Source organism: Telopea speciosissima, chromosome 9 (genome assembly GCF_018873765.1).
Source record: "Telopea speciosissima isolate NSW1024214 ecotype Mountain lineage chromosome 9, Tspe_v1, whole genome shotgun sequence".
Lineage (NCBI taxonomy): Eukaryota > Viridiplantae > Streptophyta > Magnoliopsida > Proteales > Proteaceae > Telopea > Telopea speciosissima.
Window position 1 is genome coordinate 59,480,420 of NC_057924.1, and position 22,851 is coordinate 59,503,270.

At 40.7% G+C, this 22,851-nt stretch overlaps 1 protein-coding gene across 3 annotated transcripts in view; it reads left to right on the plus strand.

Moving 5' to 3' along the window:
* The window catches only part of LOC122641098 (OVARIAN TUMOR DOMAIN-containing deubiquitinating enzyme 11), a 47,582-nt gene that overhangs the window by 4,581 nt on the left and 20,150 nt on the right, over nucleotides 1-22,851 (plus strand). For all 3 annotated transcript variants that reach the window (XM_043834415.1, XM_043834417.1, XM_043834416.1), the window contains exons 3-7: nucleotides 2,094-2,167; nucleotides 2,736-2,790; nucleotides 2,899-2,973; nucleotides 12,042-12,115; nucleotides 12,259-12,307. In XM_043834415.1, coding sequence (XP_043690350.1) covers nucleotides 2,094-2,167; nucleotides 2,736-2,790; nucleotides 2,899-2,973; nucleotides 12,042-12,115; nucleotides 12,259-12,307 — 327 coding nt within the window. The remainder of the gene's footprint in view (nucleotides 1-2,093; nucleotides 2,168-2,735; nucleotides 2,791-2,898; nucleotides 2,974-12,041; nucleotides 12,116-12,258; nucleotides 12,308-22,851) is intronic.

Here is a 22,851-nt window from a genome sequence, read left to right on the forward strand (position 1 = left end):
CATCGAAGTCTATATTTGTGGATTCCAGTCGAAAGGTGCTGATTCTTTTATTTTACAAAACTCGTAAGCGAGTTTTTCTCAACACCGGGGGCATTGATGCAAGTGCACTACCTTGGACTGACCCCTACCCATTCAGGTGTCCAAATGGAGATGACTGGGTCCAGTTTGGGTTTTTGGATCTAGTAAGATTTTAGGAATTTATGTTATTTGTGAACATAACATAAATGATGACCCTCCCCAGACCCTCCCTAGACCCTGCAGTGGCGGGAGCCTCGTGCACTGGGTACGCCTTTTATGTTATTTGTGAAATAATGCCTTTTAGTTTATTTTATTCTGTGTATTTTAGAAGTTAGCTATGCAGGGTATTTGGTTTCTCAATTGTTCTTAGTTTCCTTATTTGAATAAGTTTCCTGGTTAGAGAGTTAGTCTTTATTATTAGGGGTCTTTTATTTCTCTTTATATATGATGTAATTCCCCATCGTTGAATAGATTGAAAAGATGATTTGAGTTGATTGTGTTTGAGAGCCTGTGTGGCTGTGAGTGTGTGCGAGTTTCTTCTTCTCCCCCCCCTCTTTCTTATGCGATTTCCTCTCCTCCCCTCCAACACTGAGATCCCTCTCAGGTTTCCTCTTCGTCCCTAACCGGTCCTTCATCAGACTCTGTCAAAAATAGATCCCGTGAGGCCCCTCGAGTAACTCTAGGAATCTTTGAAATAGAAACTTCTCTTGAAGAGCTGCATTATCACAGTACCTGAAAAAAATGAAAATTTAACTGAAAATAAAAAATTACCTCAAAACCTTAAATAATCCTCAAAAAGGCCCAAGTTACAGCATAGTGATGTTAATACAGCCATTCCTCATGTTTTGGCAAGGATTGAGCTGGTCGTTCTTTTATTTGTTTCAACAAGGGATGAATGTCTCTTCCATTGCTCTGTCAAAGGTAAAGGTCCTACAGGATTTTAGTTCTAACTGAAAACTAATTGCATGTATGGTTCGTTCTTGATTACATCTTTAAAACCTTCGATCAGCCATCTGATAAGAATTTGGCAAATGGTTTTTAGTCTTCAAGATTAAGACCTCTCTTTTTATTTCAAGTAATCAGGTGTTCACTTCTCTTGTTGCCATGTTGGTGGCACTATCTCCTGGCTGAACGCTTACCAACATTAGTTCGTATGCTTGCTTGGCCTCTTTATTGTTGAGGTTGAGCAAATTTGGGACTTAAGTTGCAGCATGTTTTGAGATTCTTTGATGGCGTGATAAGTACAATTATTAGAAATTAATAGTGTCATGAGAATTATTTATGGAGATTGACTTTAGTTCTTATGGGTTCACACGTAGCTTAGATCATATGCCCCATTCATCTGGGCTGCTTATGTAAGAATTATCTTCTTGTAATGAAGAGGAGGCTGTTTGACATATATATATATATATATATAGAAATATTATTAAATACTTAAGTTAACTATGCCGTATTCCCCTAAAGTGGGGTTGGCTAAATGAATCCTGTTTTGCCATTCAAGTTTATGTATAGTCAATTTTCAATAGCCTTAGGTATGTATCAAAACATTTAATCATATCAAAGCTTTCTTTACCAGCCAACAGTTATTCAGCAAGAAAAGAAGCATAGTAAGGAGTATTTCCCCTTTTGAAAGAAATAGTTAATCTCCACGTGTTTAGATTTTTAATTCATAATGATAGAGCTTTATTGAGAAGCCGGCATAAAATGTACAGGTAGAATATAGATCTGGTGCTTACACATAGTTAGTCAGTGGCCACTGTGCAGCAAGGGAATCTTGACCCTGCAAATTAAGCAGTTGATGGATAAAATCTAACATACAATTGGTTGCAGTTGATGGATAAAATTCAATATACAATTGGTTTACTTTCTGTTAAGTTTTAATGTATTATCCTTTAGATGTATAGTTTCTTGTTACATTTCAGTTTGACCTTTCAATGACAATATTAATAATTATGATAATTGTATGGATATTGGAGAGAAGGCAATTATTTGATTTGTTTAATATTTCCATTACTAAGATAACTGTCTCAACTGCTACCATTGAAACCTAATTAATTGGCTCTTTCTGTTGGCAGCACACTCCTCGTGTTAACAAGGAAATTCCTGATGTCAACGATGCAACTTTGGATCATGAAAGACTGTCACAGAGGTAGTGCTTTTTTATAATAGAATTGTGTATGAAAAATTCTTCTAAGTTCTTTTGATGCAATTTGTGAGAGGACTTTATCAGGCTTTCCTATATTCATTGCTCACTGGTTTTGCCCTTACGTTTTTGTGATGTTCATTTGTTGCCTGTCTAGCATGAACACAGGTTTCTCTGTTTTCCTTCCGTTCTAGTATTGGTTTCCAACAAATGAAGGATGTTATGTGTCAAACTTTCTATTGAATTTCTGTATAATGATATTTGATACTAAATATACTTCTGGGACCAATCCAGAGTATCAACAGACATAATGATCAAACACTAACATTGATAATTGGTAAATGTTGGATCGTGATAATCCAACTTGTTTAAGTGGCCTTCTTTAAGATCACTTCGGTCAGCAAACAACTACAGCTAATGGCCTGCTCCAGCAAGAACTGTAGCCCTAGCCCATAATTGTTCTTGTGTGTTTTTTGTCAGTGATGTTAATTTGGTAATTCAGATTTCTATGTATTGATGCTGATGTTAATGGAATCATAGTATAATTCTTTGTAATATTTTGGCTATCTCACAGGTTGACTACCTATGGCTTGCAAGAGCTTCAAATCGAAGGAGATGGAAATTGTCAGGTTTGACATATGAGTAGTCCCCTTTCTGTTTCCTGTTAAACTTTTGGTACTTGTTTGTTTGCTATTTTCTTATCATCTTAAATTATATTCCTTTGCCATTTTGAACAGTTTAGAGCTTTAGCAGATCAATTGTTTCGGAATCCTGATTACCACAAACATGTTAGAAAAGAGGTGGTGAGGCAGGTGAGTCTCTCTCTCTGGACATTCTTAATTCTTAACTTGTTATGGTTTGGCTTATCATTGCTGGTGGCACCCAGGAAACCTACCCCTAACCAGAATTGTAGGCTCAAAGTGCTAATAGAAAAAGAGGGCAGCATGGCAGATTAGGGTGTAGGTCTAGGGTTTTTCAATCTGGAATAGAGGTTGGCAAAAGAGAAACAAAGTGTAAAGGCTGAAACAGAACTGTTTGCAGGAAATCAAAGTAATCTGAAGCAGGGCAGAGCTAAGGTCAATTAGGGCTCTGTAAAGGTTGAAACTCTGGTCTAGTGAAGGTATTGGTTGGTCTAACAGTAGTTAATGTCTGAGAGAAAAGCTGTTAAGCAAAACAGGTGCGATTGGGTAGGGGATGGGTTTTGGCCAGAGCAGAGTATGTAGGCAGGATGTCAATGTTTGGAGCTTTGAATCTAGGTCTGTGGGTATGGTCTAGCAGAGAATGATATAGGTGAGATGTGGATGAAATCTCAGGACAAACAGAATAGAATCAAGAAACAAATATGAAGTTGCAGGTTGCTGTAAGCCTGAAACTTGTACTAAAAATGGAGCATCCTCAGGACTTGAAAAGATAAGCAAAACTGGCCGATCAATGATTAAAAGTAGAGAGACAGGATTAAAGATTGGCAGAACACGAAATGTACATATAACAGTAACCGTGCAGCTCAGACCCACCTCAAGGTCTAGGGGATCCACCCAATTGGTCCAACAAGAATCTGCTCCTTATACTGTGAATCCACACAGGTAACTTAGAAAAGGAAAATTTCATTATATGAGAATTCTGATTTGTCCACAACTGAGGGGTCGATTACTATATGTAATGTAGCAAACAGCCTCCTTGTGTAACAACTAACCAGTGTAAAACATTCCAACCTGAGACTAGAAACAAATAGAAACTAACTTGATAACAGACTTTCTAAAGTTAAATAAACTAGGTTTGATTTACACTAAAAAAGGGTCACACTAACTCAATCTAATGCTGCTGGAAATCTCTAAATAATCCAAAATACAAAGTAAAAACTAGCGCCTAATCCCGTATATGACTTTAACCCCTAATATGTGGGCTTATTGTATTGGCCCATTACATTAGTAAATGGCTTAATCCATGATCCAAATAATCCATTGGGGACTTAAATTGAATCTAAGGCTGATTAATCAGATTTGGTGTCTTTGCCAGCACCAATTGCATTTAAAACTTACAAATAAAAACGAAGGAGAAGAGAAAGATAATGTATTTCTTCAACTAGATTGGTTATTGAATTACTTGATCAGTTGGTTGTAGTTGTAGATTTGACTTGAAGGTTTGTTCATGGCTGTCGTTGTTGAGATCCTCAGTACCATACCATTTGTACTATTAATGATCATTTTCTAACTTTCAATTATTCATGTTCATTTCAACTTTACATAACAGTGGAAAAAAGAGGGGTTATAAGCTTTTGTCATGATGGACAGTACATATCAAGTATTCATGGTCTTTCTTTGATAGGAGAGGATATGGATGTCGGTTGTCTTCTTTTTTGAATCATGCATCCTTAAGGATATTTGATGTTTGATGTCTTAAGTTGTGGGTGGGGATTTCAAGAAAGAGTTGTGGAAATTTATTTGTTAAGAAATTCTTTTTATATGTTGTTGTTGTTGTTGTTCATTTTCTTCATAATTTTCATAATTTCTCGACAAAAGGATTTTCATTACCTCCCTTGAGCTTTTGCTAGTAGCAAAAATCCCCTCCAGCTTTTGAAGCACTCTGGGCTTGATCCTCGTTGTTGGTGTGAATGTCCTCATTGTAGCATGCTATTTTGTGTATCCTGAAACTAGGTAGTTGAAAGCATTGCATGGTCAAAATGAATCAGGGCAGGAGTATATAACATACTCCTGCAAGAAGAAGAAGGGCCAGGCCCAGGTCCAGCTGAACGCCTAGCTCGATTGGGATTGATTCCAGCCTATGTTTGGGCTTAGTCCAGCCCAGCCCAGACCAGATGTGGGCTTAGTTTAGTTAGCTATTTAAGTTTTCCTATTAGTACTATGTTTCTTTTTTCAATTATGTTTTGTAATTAGCAATAGGATTTGAATTCATAGTTATATTAGGATTTGATTTCATAGTCAGATTAGGATTGTGTTCTAGCTTTTCTATATAAGCTTGTAAGAGCCAAGAGCTCCATACAATTTAAGAAATTTAAAGTTGGAAGCTCTGCAACTCTGCTGTGCGACTCAGTCATGGTGTGAAGCTTCGACAGGGGGATTCTGATCCATTGGTGGGAAGCCATTGTTCTTAGTCTTTCTTTATTTTATGCTCTGTCGATTAGGTACTGTATGAATCCTATTATCCATCGGTTTTACTGGGCTGTGTTTTCTGTCTGAGTTGTGTTAGATTAATCCTCACCAGTCTATTGTTCTTCATAATATTTTGTTCTTGCTGATTCTTCTCTGAAGAGGATTTAATATCAACTTGCGGTTACCCTGTTTTGGCCTTACTTCCAGTCAGAATTATTTTGCCACCTGAAACAGATTTACTCCTCAGTTGGGGTGAGATTTGGGGCATTCAAGGCCACCTTAGGCCTGACCTTCGACCAGGGTATCTTCCTGATCTGAGTTTTGGTTTTGCTGATATTAGAATTCTCTTGTTTTCACTTATTTTATATTTCAGACCTGAACTTTTCTAATTACTTTTAATCTAACCATTACGCTTGATTCATACATTGGGTTTTGTTGACCTTTCCAAGAAGGGGACTCAATTTGAGTTTCATACCGATCTGACCTTTTAATCATGATTAATTAGGAATCTCTAATTTTGTTCAATTTCAGTTTAGATTTGAATCTCTTCTAATTACTCTTAATCCAACTGTTAGATCATTGACGTTTTCTGAAGGATATCTATTCTATTTATTTGTGATTGATAATCAGAGTTTAACCTTCATCTGAGAAGGTTGACTTTTTGGATTTGGGTTTGCTTGGGATCTTGCAAGGGAGGTGTTTAGCCTGAACCCAGGGTTCATTCTACCTACCCCCCCCACTATAAGGACTAGTTGATTTGACTCTAGTAAACCAAGATCATACCAAATGCTTCGTGGAAATATTGGTTGATTAGTCCTTGGACATTTGATTGGTTATTACTGAAACACTTTAAATCTCCAAAGTTCTGTTTTGTGAAAAAAATGGGCTTACCCAGAGCATGAGGGAGCCACTGCGTGTTATGGGGAGGGTCATAATGTATGCAGCCTTACCCTTCGTGGAGAGGCTGTTTCCTGACTCGACCCACCACGAGGTTGCAATGGAGCAACCTTACCATTTCGCCGAGGTCCGCCCACTAAAGTCATACCCAGTGTGCAAGGCTCCCACCACTGCAGGGTCTAGGGAGGGTCATAATGTACGCAGCCTTACCCCCGCTTCATGGATAGGCTGTTTCCCGTGTCCCGACTTGAACCTGCGATCACTAGGTTGCAATGGAGCAACCCCGTTGCACCCCGTTGCACCGAGGTCCACCCTCAATTGGGAAACACTGTTGTCAACTCTGTTTTGTACTCGCACACAATCTGAGAAACACTCTTGTCAATGCATCTCTCCTCATTCGGTAATTTGAGGAGTTCCCAAAAAAGCGAAAAACATAATTTAAAAAAAAAAAAAAATCCACTAGATGGGTCCTCACACCTCACTCCTTGGAAAGTACTACCTGGTTGAAAAACTGGTTGGGGGTTTTATGGGTGGTGCTGCTTTGACCTGCTGCCTACTGAAGAGGGGAAGATATGAACACTCTTCAGAAACACAATATTGACATACTGTGACTGATATTAATCCTGGAAGAGTTTTTTATTGTACCAAAGGTAAGGATCTGGTCTCATGTCGAGAAAAAATCAGGAATACAAATCAACTCTCTAAGGATCATATCAGATGAAGGAGAAAAATGAACAGCTGCATTATAGTAGCAATATCAAGGGAGAAGTGTTGACCACAGTAAAGAGAATGAATATGGTATAGTTTACTTTCCTTCAGAGGAGGCAAAAGAAAAAATAAAGACCTAAATAAATGATGAGGACAGTAATCCGACTATCCTTGTGTTTGACAAACAAGGTGTGATCAGCTTGGTTTTGTTGGTACCTGAATTTCTGCATGGCCTTCAAGAAGCGGCCAAACCATGCCCTGGGAGTGCTTAAGATCATATAAGGATTTTTGTAACTTGCAGACACAACCAGCAGTAGATGGTGTAGCGAAACGTGAGGCATGCCCATGTAAAGGTCAGAGGGTTTGATCTCCATATTCTCTTGAAGATTTTCAGAGGGTTTGAAAGGAAAAACCATGCCCCCTCTATTCTCTTGAAGATTGATCTCCATAAGGCTTTTGACTCTCTTAGGTGGGATTTCATTTCTCAAGTGATGACCAAGATGGGTTTTCCTGCAATCTTTGTCAACTGGATCCATGCTTGTATCTCCACTCCCAGGTTCTCTGTCCTAATCAATGGCAGTCCGACGAGGTTCTTCGAAGCTAGTGTAGGCATTCGGCAGGGCTGTCCTTTATCCCCCTACTTGTTCACCTTGGCTTTGGAAGTCCTCTCCAGGAAAATCCAATTTACCACGAATCAGAGGCTCATTCCTCCTCTGCCTAAGTGTAAAGGTCTCATGCTTACTCACCTGGCCTTCGCTGATGACTTGATGAATTTCTCCAAGGCGTCTATGTCTTCCCTTGATGCCTCCTTACTTTGTCTCCAGCACTTTTATGAGATGTCCAGCCTTCGCCTCAATCCTGCTAAGTCTCAGCTTTTTTTAGCAGGAGTCTCTGACTCTCTCAAGCAGGCTTTCCTCCAGCGATCTGGCTTCCTTGAGGGTCACCTCCCAGTCAAGTACCTGGGCCTCCCTCTTATTCCTGCTAGGCTTAGAGCTCATCATTGCACCCCGATGCTTGATCTTATCCGCAAAAGACTTCAGTTATGGAAAGGCAAGCTTCTTTCCTATGCAGGCAAGTTGGTTCTTATTCGTTCAGTCTTGGAGTCCTCTTATATCTACTGGTCAGGCATCTATAGTCTTCCCCAAGCTACAATCAAGTCCTTGGAATCCGTCTTCGCCTCCTTCCTTTGGAAGGGTAAGGAGTCCTCTAGATTCCTCCACCCCCTTAGCTGGGCAGTTGTCTGTCTTCCCAAAAAGGAAGGAGGTCTGGGCATTAGAAGAATCAAAGAGGTAAATTCAGCAGGGATCATCAAGCTCATATGGAAAATTATGTCTAATCAGAAGAGCATTTGGGTAGATTGGATCTACTCGAACATTCTCTGTCAGGACTCTATTTGGTCTGCTTCTGCTTCCTCAGATTGTTCTTGGGTTTGGCGTAAGATCTTGGACTCCCGACATTTGGTTCTCCACAGCATCAGAAATCAGATTGGAGATGGTCTCTCCACTTATCTCTGGCTAGACCACTGGTACCCTAAGGGGATCCTCATCAGCATGATATCTCCTCGTACCATTTATGCTACTGGCCTCCACAGGCTCTCCTTGGTTGCTGATATCTTAGGCCCAACTGGCTGGTCTCCTTCCCCTACTGTATCCCAGTGCCGTGCTCACATTTGGAATGATCTTGCCTCCATTCCCCGTAGGCCCACAAGCATGGGTGACTATGTTTTATGGAACACCAGCAGCTCCAGCTCCTTCTCCTCTAATTCAGCTTGGGATACTATTCGCCTCAAGGGTCCGCTTGTTCCTTGGAGGAAGCTTGTCTGGTTCAAGCAGCACATCCCTATTCATTGCTTCCCAGCTTGGAGGATTTTTTCCAACTGCCTTCCAACCCAAGCCTTCCTTCGGCATCGCCACATCCAAGTCCCTCCGTCTTGCTGCCTCTGCTGGAACAATGTGGAAGACATCGACCATCTATTCTTTGAGTGCCCTACTGCCAAAGCAATCTGGAATGGAGTCCTGCTCAAATGCTGGCCTGCCCGCCGCAGAATCTTGCCGTTTTCCCGCGAATGGATTTGGATAGATATGACTTATGCAGGCTCTTCTATATGCGACACTGTTGGGAAGCTTGCTTTTTGTGCTACGCTTAATCACATTTGGATGGAGCGTAATATCAGGAAATGGACCTCCAACTCTTGCTCCTATCAGTAGATTTGGGACTCCATTTCTTTTGAAATTAAGGCCAAATTAGCCTCAGCTCCTCCCTCTTCTTATATTGGCTCCCCAAGGAACAGGCACATTGTTGTTTCCTGGGGTCTCACTTCTGTCACTCTTACTAAACCGGGCCCTATTCTTTAAGGGCTGGTCTCAGATTTTTTGTTTTGTTGCTCCCCGCTAGGGGCCATGTATTTCTTTCTTCTCTTTGGTAATGAATTTCTTATTCACCCAAAAAAATTTCTTCTTCAGGTCCCGTTAAGGAATGCATTCTTAACGTCTAACTGTTAGAGATTCCACCCAAGGTTAGCGGCACAAGATAGTAAGCCCTGACATAGTTCATCTTGGCACTAGGAGAAAAGGTTCTTGGCAGTCGATCCCACAAGTTTGGGTGAAGCCCTTGGCTACTAAGCGTGCCTTGTATCTCTCAATGGTCCCATCTGCTCTTTGCTTAATAGTAAACGCCCATTTGCAGCCTACTAATTTCTTCCCTTCAGGATAAGGGACAAGTTCCCAGGTACCATTCATTTTCAACGCTTGCATTTCCTCTAGCATGGCAGCCTTCCACTTCGGATTTGTAATGGCCTCTTTCCAATCCTTTGAAATGGACACTGAAGATAACGAGGAAACAAACACACGATAGAAAGGGGATAAAGATCCATAAGAAACAAAATGGAAATAGGGTATTGAGTACAAGAGTGTACTTTTCGATTAGCAATAGGAAGGTTGTCACCCGAAGGAGCAATAGGAACATTATCAGGTATAGGAGAGATATTACTTGGTGGTGGAGGCAACGAATCTGATGTAGGTGCCACAGAGGTATAGGGTTGGTCAGTAATGGGATCCTTTTCTTGGCCCCCCCATACTTAGTTAATAGCTTAGTAGTTTGTTTAAATTCCTATACTTAGTTTATTTTTTCTGTTTTTAATTGAACCGGTTCAAATTGGTTGCATCCAATTGGTTCAATTTAAGTGCTCCTATTGGCTAATAGGGTCTTAAATCCTATTGGCTGATAAGGAATCTTCTTTTAATTAGCTGTTTTGAATTGAATTCCTCCCTTTCCACGATTTTTAGAAGGGGAAATAGTTTGTAAGTCTTTCAGCTGAGGAATCCTATTCCAAAGCTGAATTGACATTGGCCCTTGGCCTTATTATATAAGTTAATAAAATTTCAGAAGAGGATTAGCCTCCCAAAATCGTGAATGTGTTTTGCTGCCATTGTTGCTGTTGTTCTGCTGTGCAGAGATTTTGCATCCTTGTGGTTCTATCAAGGTGGAAAGGGTAGGTGGATCTCCTACGACTCCTTGTGCTGTGATGGCCGGGAGGATCCCTAAGATTGATGGTGGTTGTATCCTTCTCTGTTGTCTAAGCTTGCGGCCAGTGGATTATACTAACCAGCAGCCCCTTTGGTCCTTTGTCATTGGATCCTGGATAATTGGCCTCTAGTAGGAACTTTACCTATCTAGAGTTACATTAATTTGCCTCAGAGCTATTAATGGCAGCAAAGCTACATTAGAGGGGGTCACTGCGAACTGCAATGGCGGCAATGCCAGCGACAAGGAAGGCAGGCTGGTGAAACGGCGTTGCAATCAGGAGGTTGTGGCGACAGGGGGAAAATTATCTCTTGCAATTTCCTGCCTGGTCCAAGTGCCTGTAATAAGAGGCGGGTGGACCCCAACCAGGCAGAGTGTTCGGGCAAGGGTGGAATGGTCATTGCGCCCCCCTTGTTAGGGGCACTAGGGGAACTGGACCGGGCAGGGAATTTCAAGGGATAAAGATCCGGCGATAAGGAGTGGGTCACAACGAAGGGCAATGGTGGCAGCTTAGGTGACGAGAGTTGTGACGATGAGGTGCAGTGACCTTGGGGTCAGTTGGAGCAACGACAAGACGAGGTTGCGACGGTGGCAAGGTGGGAGAGCAACGACAAAGTAGTCGCGGCGGGAGGCACAACGATAATGGGAAGGGTGCGGTAGGGGTGCAGCGACCAGAGGAGGTTATGGTAGGAGGCAGCTGCGGCTGTACAGCGATGGAGAGGTCGCTGCGGTGAGGCGTAGTGAAGGCAGTTTTTTTGTTTTCTTTTTTGCATGTTGGGGTTTTTCATTTGGGCTGCTTTGGCTGTTATTTGTTAGTCCTTGTTCCTATGTCTGCTCTGTAATTTTGTTTGAACTGTGTTATAATGTTCGTTCTGCTTACATGACGATCGATTGGTTCTTGTTAGTTGTCTTCCTGACTTTCCAATGAACTCCGACACTTCTCTTACTTTCCAAACCTGCAATGCCAGGGTAAATTTCCATTTCTAACCCTTGAGATATAAGATAGTGACAGCCAGTATTACGTAAACAATGGATCAGTCAACCTAACTTCATCTTGCTATTAACTAAACTAACCCTCCCAAATTAGGCCCCCCCCCCCCCTCTGGAAAAAAAAATGAACTGTATTATTTACAACTAATCAGGTAAGCACACACAAGCGAGTCCCGCATGGGCTTGCATGTGCTTGTCTTGCCTATTTTCCACCAGTGTCTTAATTTTTTTCAGTTTGGTTTTATTAGCTAAAAGTTTTTTTTACTTCCCACTAATAGGTGATTAGAGAGGCAATTTCAGTTTCAGTCCAGTAGGGTTTTAGCTTTAAACTGCTTTGTACAAACAGGACAGATCTGATCTCTATTCTTCTTATTCCACATGAGCATATGAGCTATTTCTGCAGCAGGTTCTTGCCTCTGTTTTTCTGTTGTTTGGAGTTGAATTCTGGTTTATTTTCTTGGTAATCTACACTGTTAGATTCCCTCAGGTTCTTCTCTCCATTGCTATGTCTGCAATGTGGGAGGTGGTGACACTTAATTAGTTCCCATACCTGGGCCAGATATATAGTTTTTTTTTAATATCTCTAAGCTCATACTTCACAATAGTTTCATTTTATTATGTTATTTCCTGACAATTAAATTTCCCAATTCCAGCTAAAACATTTTAAAAAGCTGTATGAAGGATATGTGCCAATGAAGTACAAACAATACCTGAAGAAGATGAAAAGGTTTGACATCCTGGGTTCTTTGTATTGTTTTTCCTCCTGTAAAATTGCGAAGAATGTTTTCCATTCTCATCTATTCAGGTGTATAAATAATTTTCTTTATATCTTACTGATAATTTCTTGCAAAAATTGTTTTTTTATTCTAGATCTGGTGAATGGGGAGATCATGTTACCCTACAAGCAGCTGCAGATCGGGTAAGACGATGTTTTGTCTTTATGTTGGTAAATTATATTTAGTACCTCCCAGAAATAGTTGTGGAGCGTGAATTCTACCATGCCTTACATGATGTTTCCCTGCTTTAGCCTATGTGGATCTTCTAATTGTGTTTATACTCAGAGTCGTATTCATGGTCTTGATTATTCTTTAACATACATGCCCCTTTCTATGATTACCTAGATCTTTTATTTTTCCCTATGTACACATGTTAGGTAGGAAATTATAGGGTTACAGGTATGGGGTATCTGTTTCTATCTGGAATTTTACCTCTATATATTTTTAGAATTTTTAAAAATTGTGCACTGGGTAGTGTAGAGCTAGCAAGATGAACCTCCATATGGTCTTTATTGACCTGGAGAAAACCTATGACAGAGTCCCTAGAGATCTAGTCCGGCATGTTCTTATGAAGAGAGGGTTGTCGAGTAAATATATCGATGTAATTAAAGATATGTATGGGAATTTGGTGACTAGTGTGAGATCTGTGGGAGGTCAGGGCGAGGAATTCCCAATTACATTTGGGTTACATCAAGGATCAGCCCTAAGCCCTTATATGTTTGTGCTTATCATGGATGAATTAACCAAGAACATCCAAGACGAGGTACCGTGGTGTATGCGATTCGCGGATGATATCGTTTTGGTGGATGAGACAAAAGCAAGGATTAACGCTAAGTTAGAGATGTGGATATCGACCTTGGAAGCAAGTGGCTTTAAGATTAGTGGATCAAAGACGAAGTATATGATGTGTAACTTTAGTCACACTATGGTGGATGATGACATGGTGAAAATTGAGGGGAGAGAGTTACCACCAAGTGGCTATGTCCTTTAAGTGGGATGGATGAAGTGGAGAGGGGCGACCGGAGTACTGTGTGACTGACACATTCCTTTAAAGCTTAAAGGAAAGTTTACAGGACTGTGGTTCGACCTGCTATGATGTATGGGGCAGAATGTTGGACAGTTAAGAAGTGCCATATAGCGAAGCAATGTGTTGTAGAGATGAGGATGTTAAGATGGATGTGCGGTGAAACTAGGAAGGATAAAGTGAAGAACAAAAGTATTAGAGCCGATGTGGGAGTTGCCCCGATCAGTGACAAGCTCTGGGAATGTCGTTTGAGGTGGTTTGGCCATTTCCAAAGGAGGCCTGGGGACGCTCCAGTAAGGAGGAGTGACCTGATTTCGATTGAGGGAGCTAAAAGAACTAGGGGCAAGCCTAAAATGACCATAGATGAGGTTGTGAAGAATGACATGCAAAGTCTGGGTCTTATGCCAAGTATGACCTCAGATGGAGTCTATTGGAGGGCAAAGATCCACGTTGTCGACACCAGGTAGCTGAGATTTTCCTAATTTCCTGGGCTTGCCTCTTTCCTCTTACTCTAATTTTTCATTTTTCCATTTATCACTTTTCTTATCTCATTTCTTCATTTTTTATTCTTCATTCCTCTTACTTCACTTATACTTTGTGAGGACCTCTGTTTTCCCTACTTTGTTTGTAAGGATCCATGTCGCCCACCCCATTTAGTTGGGATAAGGCTGAGTTGTTGTTGTTGTACACTGGGTAATGTCTCGTTATGTGGTAGGCACTCAATGTTAAAAAGGAAGTGGTTTCCTTATGGATAACAATTTATAGACTATCATAATACTAAACTAGTAGTGTCCATGCGAGGTGCAAATGGTGCAGGCCTTGATCATGTTAATTGTGCAATTCAGTTTTTTTGTTTTAGTGAATGCATTTCAGTACCCGTGGTGATTTGTGTTGGTTAATGGGAGACATGTTTAGAAGGCCCCATTTAGAGAAGCTTCTTTGCATAGTCCTCCATTTTTGAAGGTCGTGCTTGGCGCATTGGTTAAGTGCTCACTTGCTGAACGCTTGGTCACGGGTTCAAGTCCTGGAAACACAGGGGTAAGGCTGCGTACATTTGACCCTCCCCTGCTAAACGCGGGAGCCTTGTGCACTGGGTACGACCTTTTTATTTATTTATCATGTATTGATATGTATCACATTGTATCGGCTGATACAGTGCGATACGATACGATACGATACGATACGGTACTACTGATACATACTGATATTCATCGATATGTCAAGTTAAGGGGCTGAAAAAAAAAATTAAAATATCGGTACGTTATCGCTAACGTATCAGCCGATACAGCGCGATATGATGAGAAACAGGCCATTAAAAGTTAGTGTTCACATTCCAGAACTCAAACGAGTTCTGAAGGCGGAAATGACCATCCAAGAGTCTCATTCCTTGCTCTCGACCTCTTTTTTTCCACTTTTCCAACTTGGGGTTTACATTGACGCATAAAAAATGAATCAGATTCAACCAGCAAACCTTTCTTTCGATCATTCGAGTGGCTGAAATCAGAGATTGAAGGAGAAGTTTATTTTTTTGGTTAAATCACTATGAGAACTTGTCTCATTATACAATAGACTATTACTACATGTAAGAAACCTCATCCTTCATAAAAATTTCTATTGAATAGAACTTGTTTCATTATACTTTGTTCTCCATTTTAGTGCTTATGCATGATACATGTTATATATTGCATATTTATACTATTTTTGGCTACAAAAGCGTATCTCCATGTGTATCTGGACCATTTTCATGCGTATATTGTTTATCTCTGATACGATACGATACGATACGATACGATACAATACGATACGATACGATACATTTCTTAAAATCACCCCACCGCTATGATATGTTTCTTAATCCTTGGGTGGAACTGTAGCAACCAGACCTGGTTGTGGATTTCGATCTCACAGAAGAGGTGATATTAAGTGCTAGGAACTCGAGTTGAAGTCGCCTTGCGGAAGCAAACAAATTCCCAAATCTCAGGTCAATAGGCTTGTAAGCAGGGAGTTGTATTGAGCCCTTTCCTACCTAGGGTAATGAAAGTAGTAGCGGAGGAAGAACAGTAATGAATAAATAAGAAAAGAAGGGACAGAAGAAGAGAAACAAGGAGGATATAAGTACAAGAAGCTATTAGCATAAACAGTATCTGAAAGAAGAGGATCAGTCCTGGAGGGAGCATATCTGGAATCAAACAGAAAAGGAAAGGATGAATCCAGTCAAGCAACTGCAACTCACAGTAGCATATGTAACTCAAAATAAATTTCATTCAATCAACTCTAACTCTTCAATTGATGGGAAACTTGCATTTATACTATTGTTAAAACAGGAAAAAAAAAAAATACCCGTAAACAAACTTTGCCAAACTCCAATCTATACCTATTGACAGCTAAACAGGAATACAAAATAAATAAACATCAAATGACAAAAATAACCCCCTCCCCCACCCCCCCCCCCCCCCCAAAAAAAAAAGAAGAAGAAAGAAAGTAAATTCCTGACAGCCAGGTTGGTTGGTCCTCCTTGGTCTGAGTTTCCAAACTGGTTCAAATCGGTCCACCATGAGAGTGATACTGCATCAACTCTCCCACTTTTTAAAGAACTCTACTTTGTTGAGTTACATTGCGAACCGAAAATGCTATTGTAGTGCTCTTGACACGGAGCATGTATCTTGGGAAGATAGTTGGAATGCAACTCCCTCTGTACGAGTGGGGAGAATAGCTAGAAGAGGAGGAAACTGTCACTGTGGAGGCATATCCACATGTGAGGCAACATCAATTACGTTTTCTCTCCTTGTTTCACCTTGACAGTATTCTGTGCACCATCGTAGAGAATACTAGCTTTTCACTGCCATACTCTTCAATAACGTCATAATTCGCTAAGGGGTTGACTAAGCAAGGAACTTGGTAGTGAAGTGGCCTGACCCATAGGTGAATTTGAACAGCAATATTGGAATCCTCTCTTGCAGTAAGCAAAAACCTCGCACGTAAATTGTTTTAAAAGAGCTTCTTCCGTGGGAAGATTAAGTGCTCGAACTAGGTCAGTTGAGATGAGATTGGCTTCTGCTCATATGTTAACAACAATATGGACTGCTGTAAAATCCTCATCATGCAACAGAATACCGGAATACCCTTCTATTTGAAAAGGGAAGCTTTCTCTGTTAATGCATTGGAGAAGGAAAAGGAAGTAAGACTAGTTGAGGGGACTTTAACCTCATCATCAAGACCATAATGGGGTCATTATTTGGATCAACAGGAACAGGCTGACAAATCTCAACCCCATCCTTGCAACTATCTGTTACATGTGGGTTTTTTCTCTATTTATTTCCTTGTAATGGGTTGAGTGGAGATGTGCAAGAGTTGCTTATGGTTGTGGGACTCCTTGCAACGAGTGTAGACCAAGTGTTACGAAGTAGTTATCAAGTCCTTAGGAGAGTGGGGTGTGAAGAGCCACTATGTCAGAGTTACATTTACAAGGGGAGTTATTCCTTAGGAATTAGTTATTGAAGGGAGGTAGGAGTCTATAAATTACCTATTGGATAATGTAATGGGCATTGAATATTTGAAATACAGGCTTTGGCTTAGGAGATCGTTTACCCTCAAAGTAAACATTTGTTCTTTTTTATTCAACTTCATTGTTTCCAGCACCCTTCTCCAAAATAGGTAAGAGAAACAGGAACAAGGGAAGCCTTGTCCCAGGAAAGTATCCTTAACGGTTTGAGTTCATCGTCCTCATTTACATGCTCAGGAAATCGAGACCATAACAGAATGGTATCAGTGTCCCAGGCCAAGTATCCTTAACGGTTTGAGTTCGTCCTCCTCACTTACATGCTTAGGAAATCAAGACCATAACAGAATGGTATCAGAGCCAGGCATGGTTGACCAGCGGTTCGTACGACTTGAGTCTAAAATGGGTAGTTTGAAGTTGGATGTGGAAAGTTTGAAGGAGGAACAAGAGTGCAAATTCAAGGAGATGATGGATTCAATGCAAAACCTGTTTACAGCCATCAACACGATCACGTTGTTGGCTACCACGATCATGCTGAATCCTCCAACAACCAGCAAAGGCATAATGGGGACCCAATGGTCGTCTAAACAACTCGAATACCACTAGGACTGCTGGAACATATTTGCCAAAGATGGCGAAGTTGGATTTCCCAAAATTCAATGGTTCTGAAGACCTTACCAGCTGGGTTTGTTGAGCATATTAATTTTTTGAATTCCACCAAACTCCAGAAGAAGAGCATGTACCGCTTGCTTCTTTCAACTTGGAGGGTGACGTGCGGCTATGGTTCCAATTGATGAAGGATGAACAAGAAATTGTTTCATGGACAACTTTCAAAGAAGAACTTCATTTGAGGTATGGTCCAACTCAATTTCAGGATTTCTTTGGAGATTTAACCAAGTTGCATCAAACAGGGACCATCAAGGAGTACCAAACCCAATTTGAAAAGTTGCTAATATGTGCAGGTCGATTATCCCCACAACAACAAGTTGGGTGTTTTATCAATGGCTTGAAGGAGAGTTTGAAAGTTGACGTCCAAGCTTGCAAGCCTGTTACACTATCGGCGTCAATTGGGTTGGCTCGGCTGTATGAGGCTTGTGATTTGTCCTTGAACAAAGTAGTACCTTCGGACTCCAAGGAAAATGCCTCAATTAACAACGTATTTTCCATTGGCCAATCCACGATTCCGGTTAAAAAGATGTCACAAGCTGAATTGCAAGAGAGGCGTTCTAAGGGTCTATGTTTTAATTGCAATGAGAAATTTGCTCCAACACATCAATGCAAGAAACTCTTTTTAATTGAGGCTTGCTGCGAGAAATTTGCTCCATGACATCAATGCAAGAAACTCTTTTTAATTGAAGCTTGCTGTGAAGAAGACGAAGATGGTGCCATGGATCATGGATGAGTGTGGCATTGAGGACAATGCCATTGTTAAGGGGGGAGGGTAGTTAAGTGTAGGTATTTTCCTATTTTTTCTCTAATTATTTCCTTGTATTGGGTTGGGTGGAGACGTGCAAGAGTTGCTTATGGTTGTGGGACTCTTTGCAACGGTTAGTTGACCAAGTCTTAGGAAGTAGTTATCAAGTCCTTAGGAGAGTGGGGTGTGAAGAGCCACTATATAGCAGTTACGTTTACATGGGGAGTTATTCTTTTGGAATTAGTTATTGAAGGGAGGTAGGAGTCTATAAATTAGCTATTGGATAATGTAATGGGAATTGAATATTTGGAATACAAGCTTTGGCTTGGGAGGTTGTTTACCCTCGATGTAAACATTTTTTTTTTTAATTCAACTTCTGTTCACTACCGATTCACCTAAAAGCTCGAACTGTTAGGGAAGGGCAGCATCAATGTATACTTCAACTGTCACACCCCGGCCCGGTTATTAAGGGCCAAGTGTGGCGGGATGTCTCTGACATCCAACCAATACCCAAGGATCACAAGTGCAGTACCCTATTCACAATCATTGCTCACAGATACAGTAATCAGAGGCAGCGGAAACAATTTAATTAATAGAGATAACATCATTAGTAAGAGAAGTCTAAATGATATTTCATTTATATAAATGATAAGGCTTGTGATACAACTATACAGTTCTCAAAGGTAGCACAGAGTAAAAGTACACAAGAAACTATTCCATAACTATGTAAAGCATTTATAAAGCATAAAAGAGTGGGGAGGTAGCCTGGACTATCAGGCCAAGATCAGGAGGTTGCCCAATCATCACGTGCGCACGAAGTATCGTGCACTTCAAACTCCAGCGTCGCAAATCCAACATTAGAAGTAACTAAATCACCTGAAAAATAAGGATATCCACAGGGGTGAGCTCTCAACTGAGCCCAGTAAGGGGGGGTACAAGCATACAAACACAATAAATCCATGATGCATGTGCTAAACTAACATGTTCCTAAGACAGATACTAAGTCTCATGGGGTATAAGTACTACTACTAGTGGTAGATGCTAACCTCGGTCCGAACTAACCCTTCGGTCACCCGAGCGAAACCATTCTACCACGGTGAGGACCCGCGTTCGAACTAACACATCGGACCCGACAGACCCCAAATGATCAACCCACTCTGTTTATTCCCACAGCGGAATTAGGGACCCGCTAACATGGGACGAGAAGATGGCATCCCAAAACTAACACATCGGTCTCGCCACGGGTTGTCCAACACCTTTCCCCGTTGGTAAAGGGCGCAGATCTTGGGTAATGAATATCCTCCTAGCCTCGCGATCTAAACATGATGAGACAAGCATGATCCGAGTTATAATTTACCGAATTCCATCATCATAAATTCACATCATATAAATAATCAATGCAAATGCAATGCGGATGTCTTTGGCAACCTATTTTACATACGATCTAATGCATTAAATAAAAGCTAGAAAACTACATGCTTCAGGTATAGAGGTAATGATGCATGAGCATGGCATTCAGCATAAAATTGAAATTAATGTGATAAACACACAGAAATTAAGGTCGAATCCCTTACCTGTAATTGTAGCTAGCCTAGGTGAATAAATTCCAATAGGAAAGAACAGATCAGATACCCTAAATATGAGACAAGAATATTATAGATTAGTTATGAAGGAATCCTAGGTCGTTACCCACAACAATCCAACAAACCGACTAGAAAACAGTAGAAACAGCCCTAAACAACATACCAAACACCATGCAATAGGTTCTGGGATGGTCTAAGGTCAAGTCCCAAGGGGTATAGGTCATAAGGGCACAAAAATAGGAGAGCCGGATGCAGACTTCCAGGGAGCCGGTCAACCGCCCCTGGGCCTGCAACAGCATCCGGGTCAGTGTCCGAATTTGGGGGTTTTGCTCCAATTGCATGGATCCTTGCATGCAAGGCCCTAATTTGATGATTTAGCACCAATTCAAGGTGGGTCAGTCTATTTGGGGCTCCAATTTCATATTTGGCTTCCTAATGTAGGGATTTCATAATTTAAACCTAAATTAGTTGACTTAGGGTTTATGGTTTCCCATTAGAAATAGCAACTGGGCTGATTAGAAGTACAACCATGAAGATTCAGGCATACCTGAACCTAAACAGCACTAAACAGTAAGAAATTAGGTGGAACTTCCACTGTTTAAGCTTGGATTAAAAGCTTTAATGGCAGAAATCTATTTAGGCATAGTCTAGGCATAAATTAGATCAAATTTAGAGGAGGAGGAGATGGAAACAGCAGGGATTCACCAAGGCTTACCTGAAACTGTAATTGCAGCCTTCTAATGGAAGCTTTAAGCACGAAATTAGGTGCAAGAGATAAGCCTTCAAGAACAGCCTCTAATCCCTCTTCTTCTCTTCTCTTTTCCCTTTTCTTTCTTCCTTCTCCAAGCTGGAACGATTCTGGTTCCTCTTCTCTTTGTTGGTGAATAATGAATAGTGTAAAGAGGGTTATATTTATAGAAACTTAAGCACTAAGGGGCAGAATGGTCATTTGGTTATAAATTATTTCTAAAATTGATTCTTTTGTATTTATTACCTTATTCCAGCTACAGAATGATGTCATGCGACATCAGGGATGATCCAGATACGGGTAACTGTTCGGAATTACAGTCTCCACTGGGGAACTGGGTCCCACATAGTCAATTTTACTAAAATACCCTTCTAACCCTATTTGGTCGTACAAAACATTATATAAATATATTTTAAATTATACTTACATTGAGTTTAATTAAGGGGGAGGTCCTACAGCTTGTCCAGCCAGCAGACCCGACACAGGTAGCTCTGGTGCGGGGTCCCACAAGGTAAAAATTACTATTCTGCCCCTAATACACTAATTAATTAAAAATACAACATATATACATATAAAATGGGATTCTTACCTGAGATTCGGCTTAAGACAGAGAGAGGCTTCGCAGGCCATCAATCTAGCATGCCAAGCTTATGTGTTGTCTTCCGCTAGACACCTCAGACTCATTTAAGGCCACGATAATTGGCTGATCGGAATGCCTTTACAGACGAGTCATGAGATAGGTCTGAATTTCTTAATCAAGACGGCCCACAAATTAGAGGCTAGTATGGGCAAAGTTGAACCAGAACTTGAAATCACACAGATTCCAAAAGTTCAAATTTATTATGAAATTTGACCGGGTTTCACATCAACACTCTCCCACACGTGCAGGCCAAGATCCCATGGTCCTTGCACTTAGAGCTCACGCGGCAGTTTCTTCGTGTGGCACCGAGGGAGAAGAAATGTCGGGAAAACTCTTCTCATGCACTTCTTAGGAGTCGAACACTTGACCTCCCTGCTTTGATGCCATGTTCATTACCGATTCACGTAAAAGCTCAAACTGTTAGGGAAGGGCAGCATCAATGTATACTTCAACAACTTCATTGTTTCCAGCACTATTCTCCAAAATAGGTAAGAGAAACAAGAACAAAGGAAGCAGAGAGCTAAGGTACTTGTCCCAGAAAAGTAAACGGTTTAAGTTCATCCTCATTTACATGCTCAGGAAATCAAGACCATAACACAATCTCTCAACCATGGTCACAAAACGGGTCTTGTGGGAACATTTGTTGCCGAAGTGACCTTTCTTGCCACAATTGTAACATATAATGTTTTTTAGCCACTCATTGCCTCTGGAGATTTCTAGCTTTTTTCCTTCAACCTTGTGAGGCTCAATTTTCCTTTCTTCAGATCTGGGTGTAGGCTTGTAAGCCGAAACAATCTTGAGCATGTCTTTCTAATAATTATACTTCTCTTAACACCTATTTACTTCACTAATAATTCTTTAGGAATTACAAAGGCCTCCCTAAGGCGGTAAAAGATAAAAAAAATAAATAAAGGGAAAAATTACAACTCTATGACTTATAAGAGAAACAGTGACTAATATACCCCTAACACAAACTCTAACAATAGAGTACCAGACTGAAGAGCTGGTGTAGATGGTCCTGCATCATCTCAGCTATCTCCTCACCAAGGCATGAATCTTGGCGAGAGTTCCGAGAGTCTATTCCGGATCAGCTTAAGTTTTCACCGTGAACTATGAGTTTTTTTCCATGAACGCGTGAGTCCTTTTTCGTGTGTTTTTTTTTCAGCCAACATGTAGAAGTTATCAATTGTGTTTTGTGAATGACTATTTCAGTTTCTTCAGTATGTGGAATACCTTGAGCAGATTTTTCATTTTCCAATCTTTATCTGATATGAATAATTTTGTACAAATTTTTTTTCTTCATAAATTTCAAATTCCATGTTAATAAAAGAGGAGCTCGTGTTTACTTAGTGATGAGAGTGGGTGTACTTAGAATTGGTCTTTGTTGATGTATACATGTTGAGTTATGTAACCCGATAAGGGTACTTTGGGTATTTTCTCTGTTTTCTCCATAGCCAGCATAGTCGGCAATGTGGGGACATGTTTGTAATTCTGCCCTCTTATTGAAAGCTATAAGTAAAGGGGCTGAGTGACCACATTACTCACTCAAGCCATTCTTATTTTTCTGTTTCGCTAACATGGTATCAGAGCCAAACCCTACTCTGATCTAAGTTTCCAAAACCCACCTTCCTTCCATCGTTTTTCCCTTCCCTTCTCTTTCCTTCGATCTCTTCTCTCCTCTTCCTCTTGTTTCTTCTCCTTCACCTTAAGGCAGCACTAATGAGCTGATCTTATGATCTAGTTGCTGCCCTCAAACCTACCTCCTTTTTCCCATGTTAT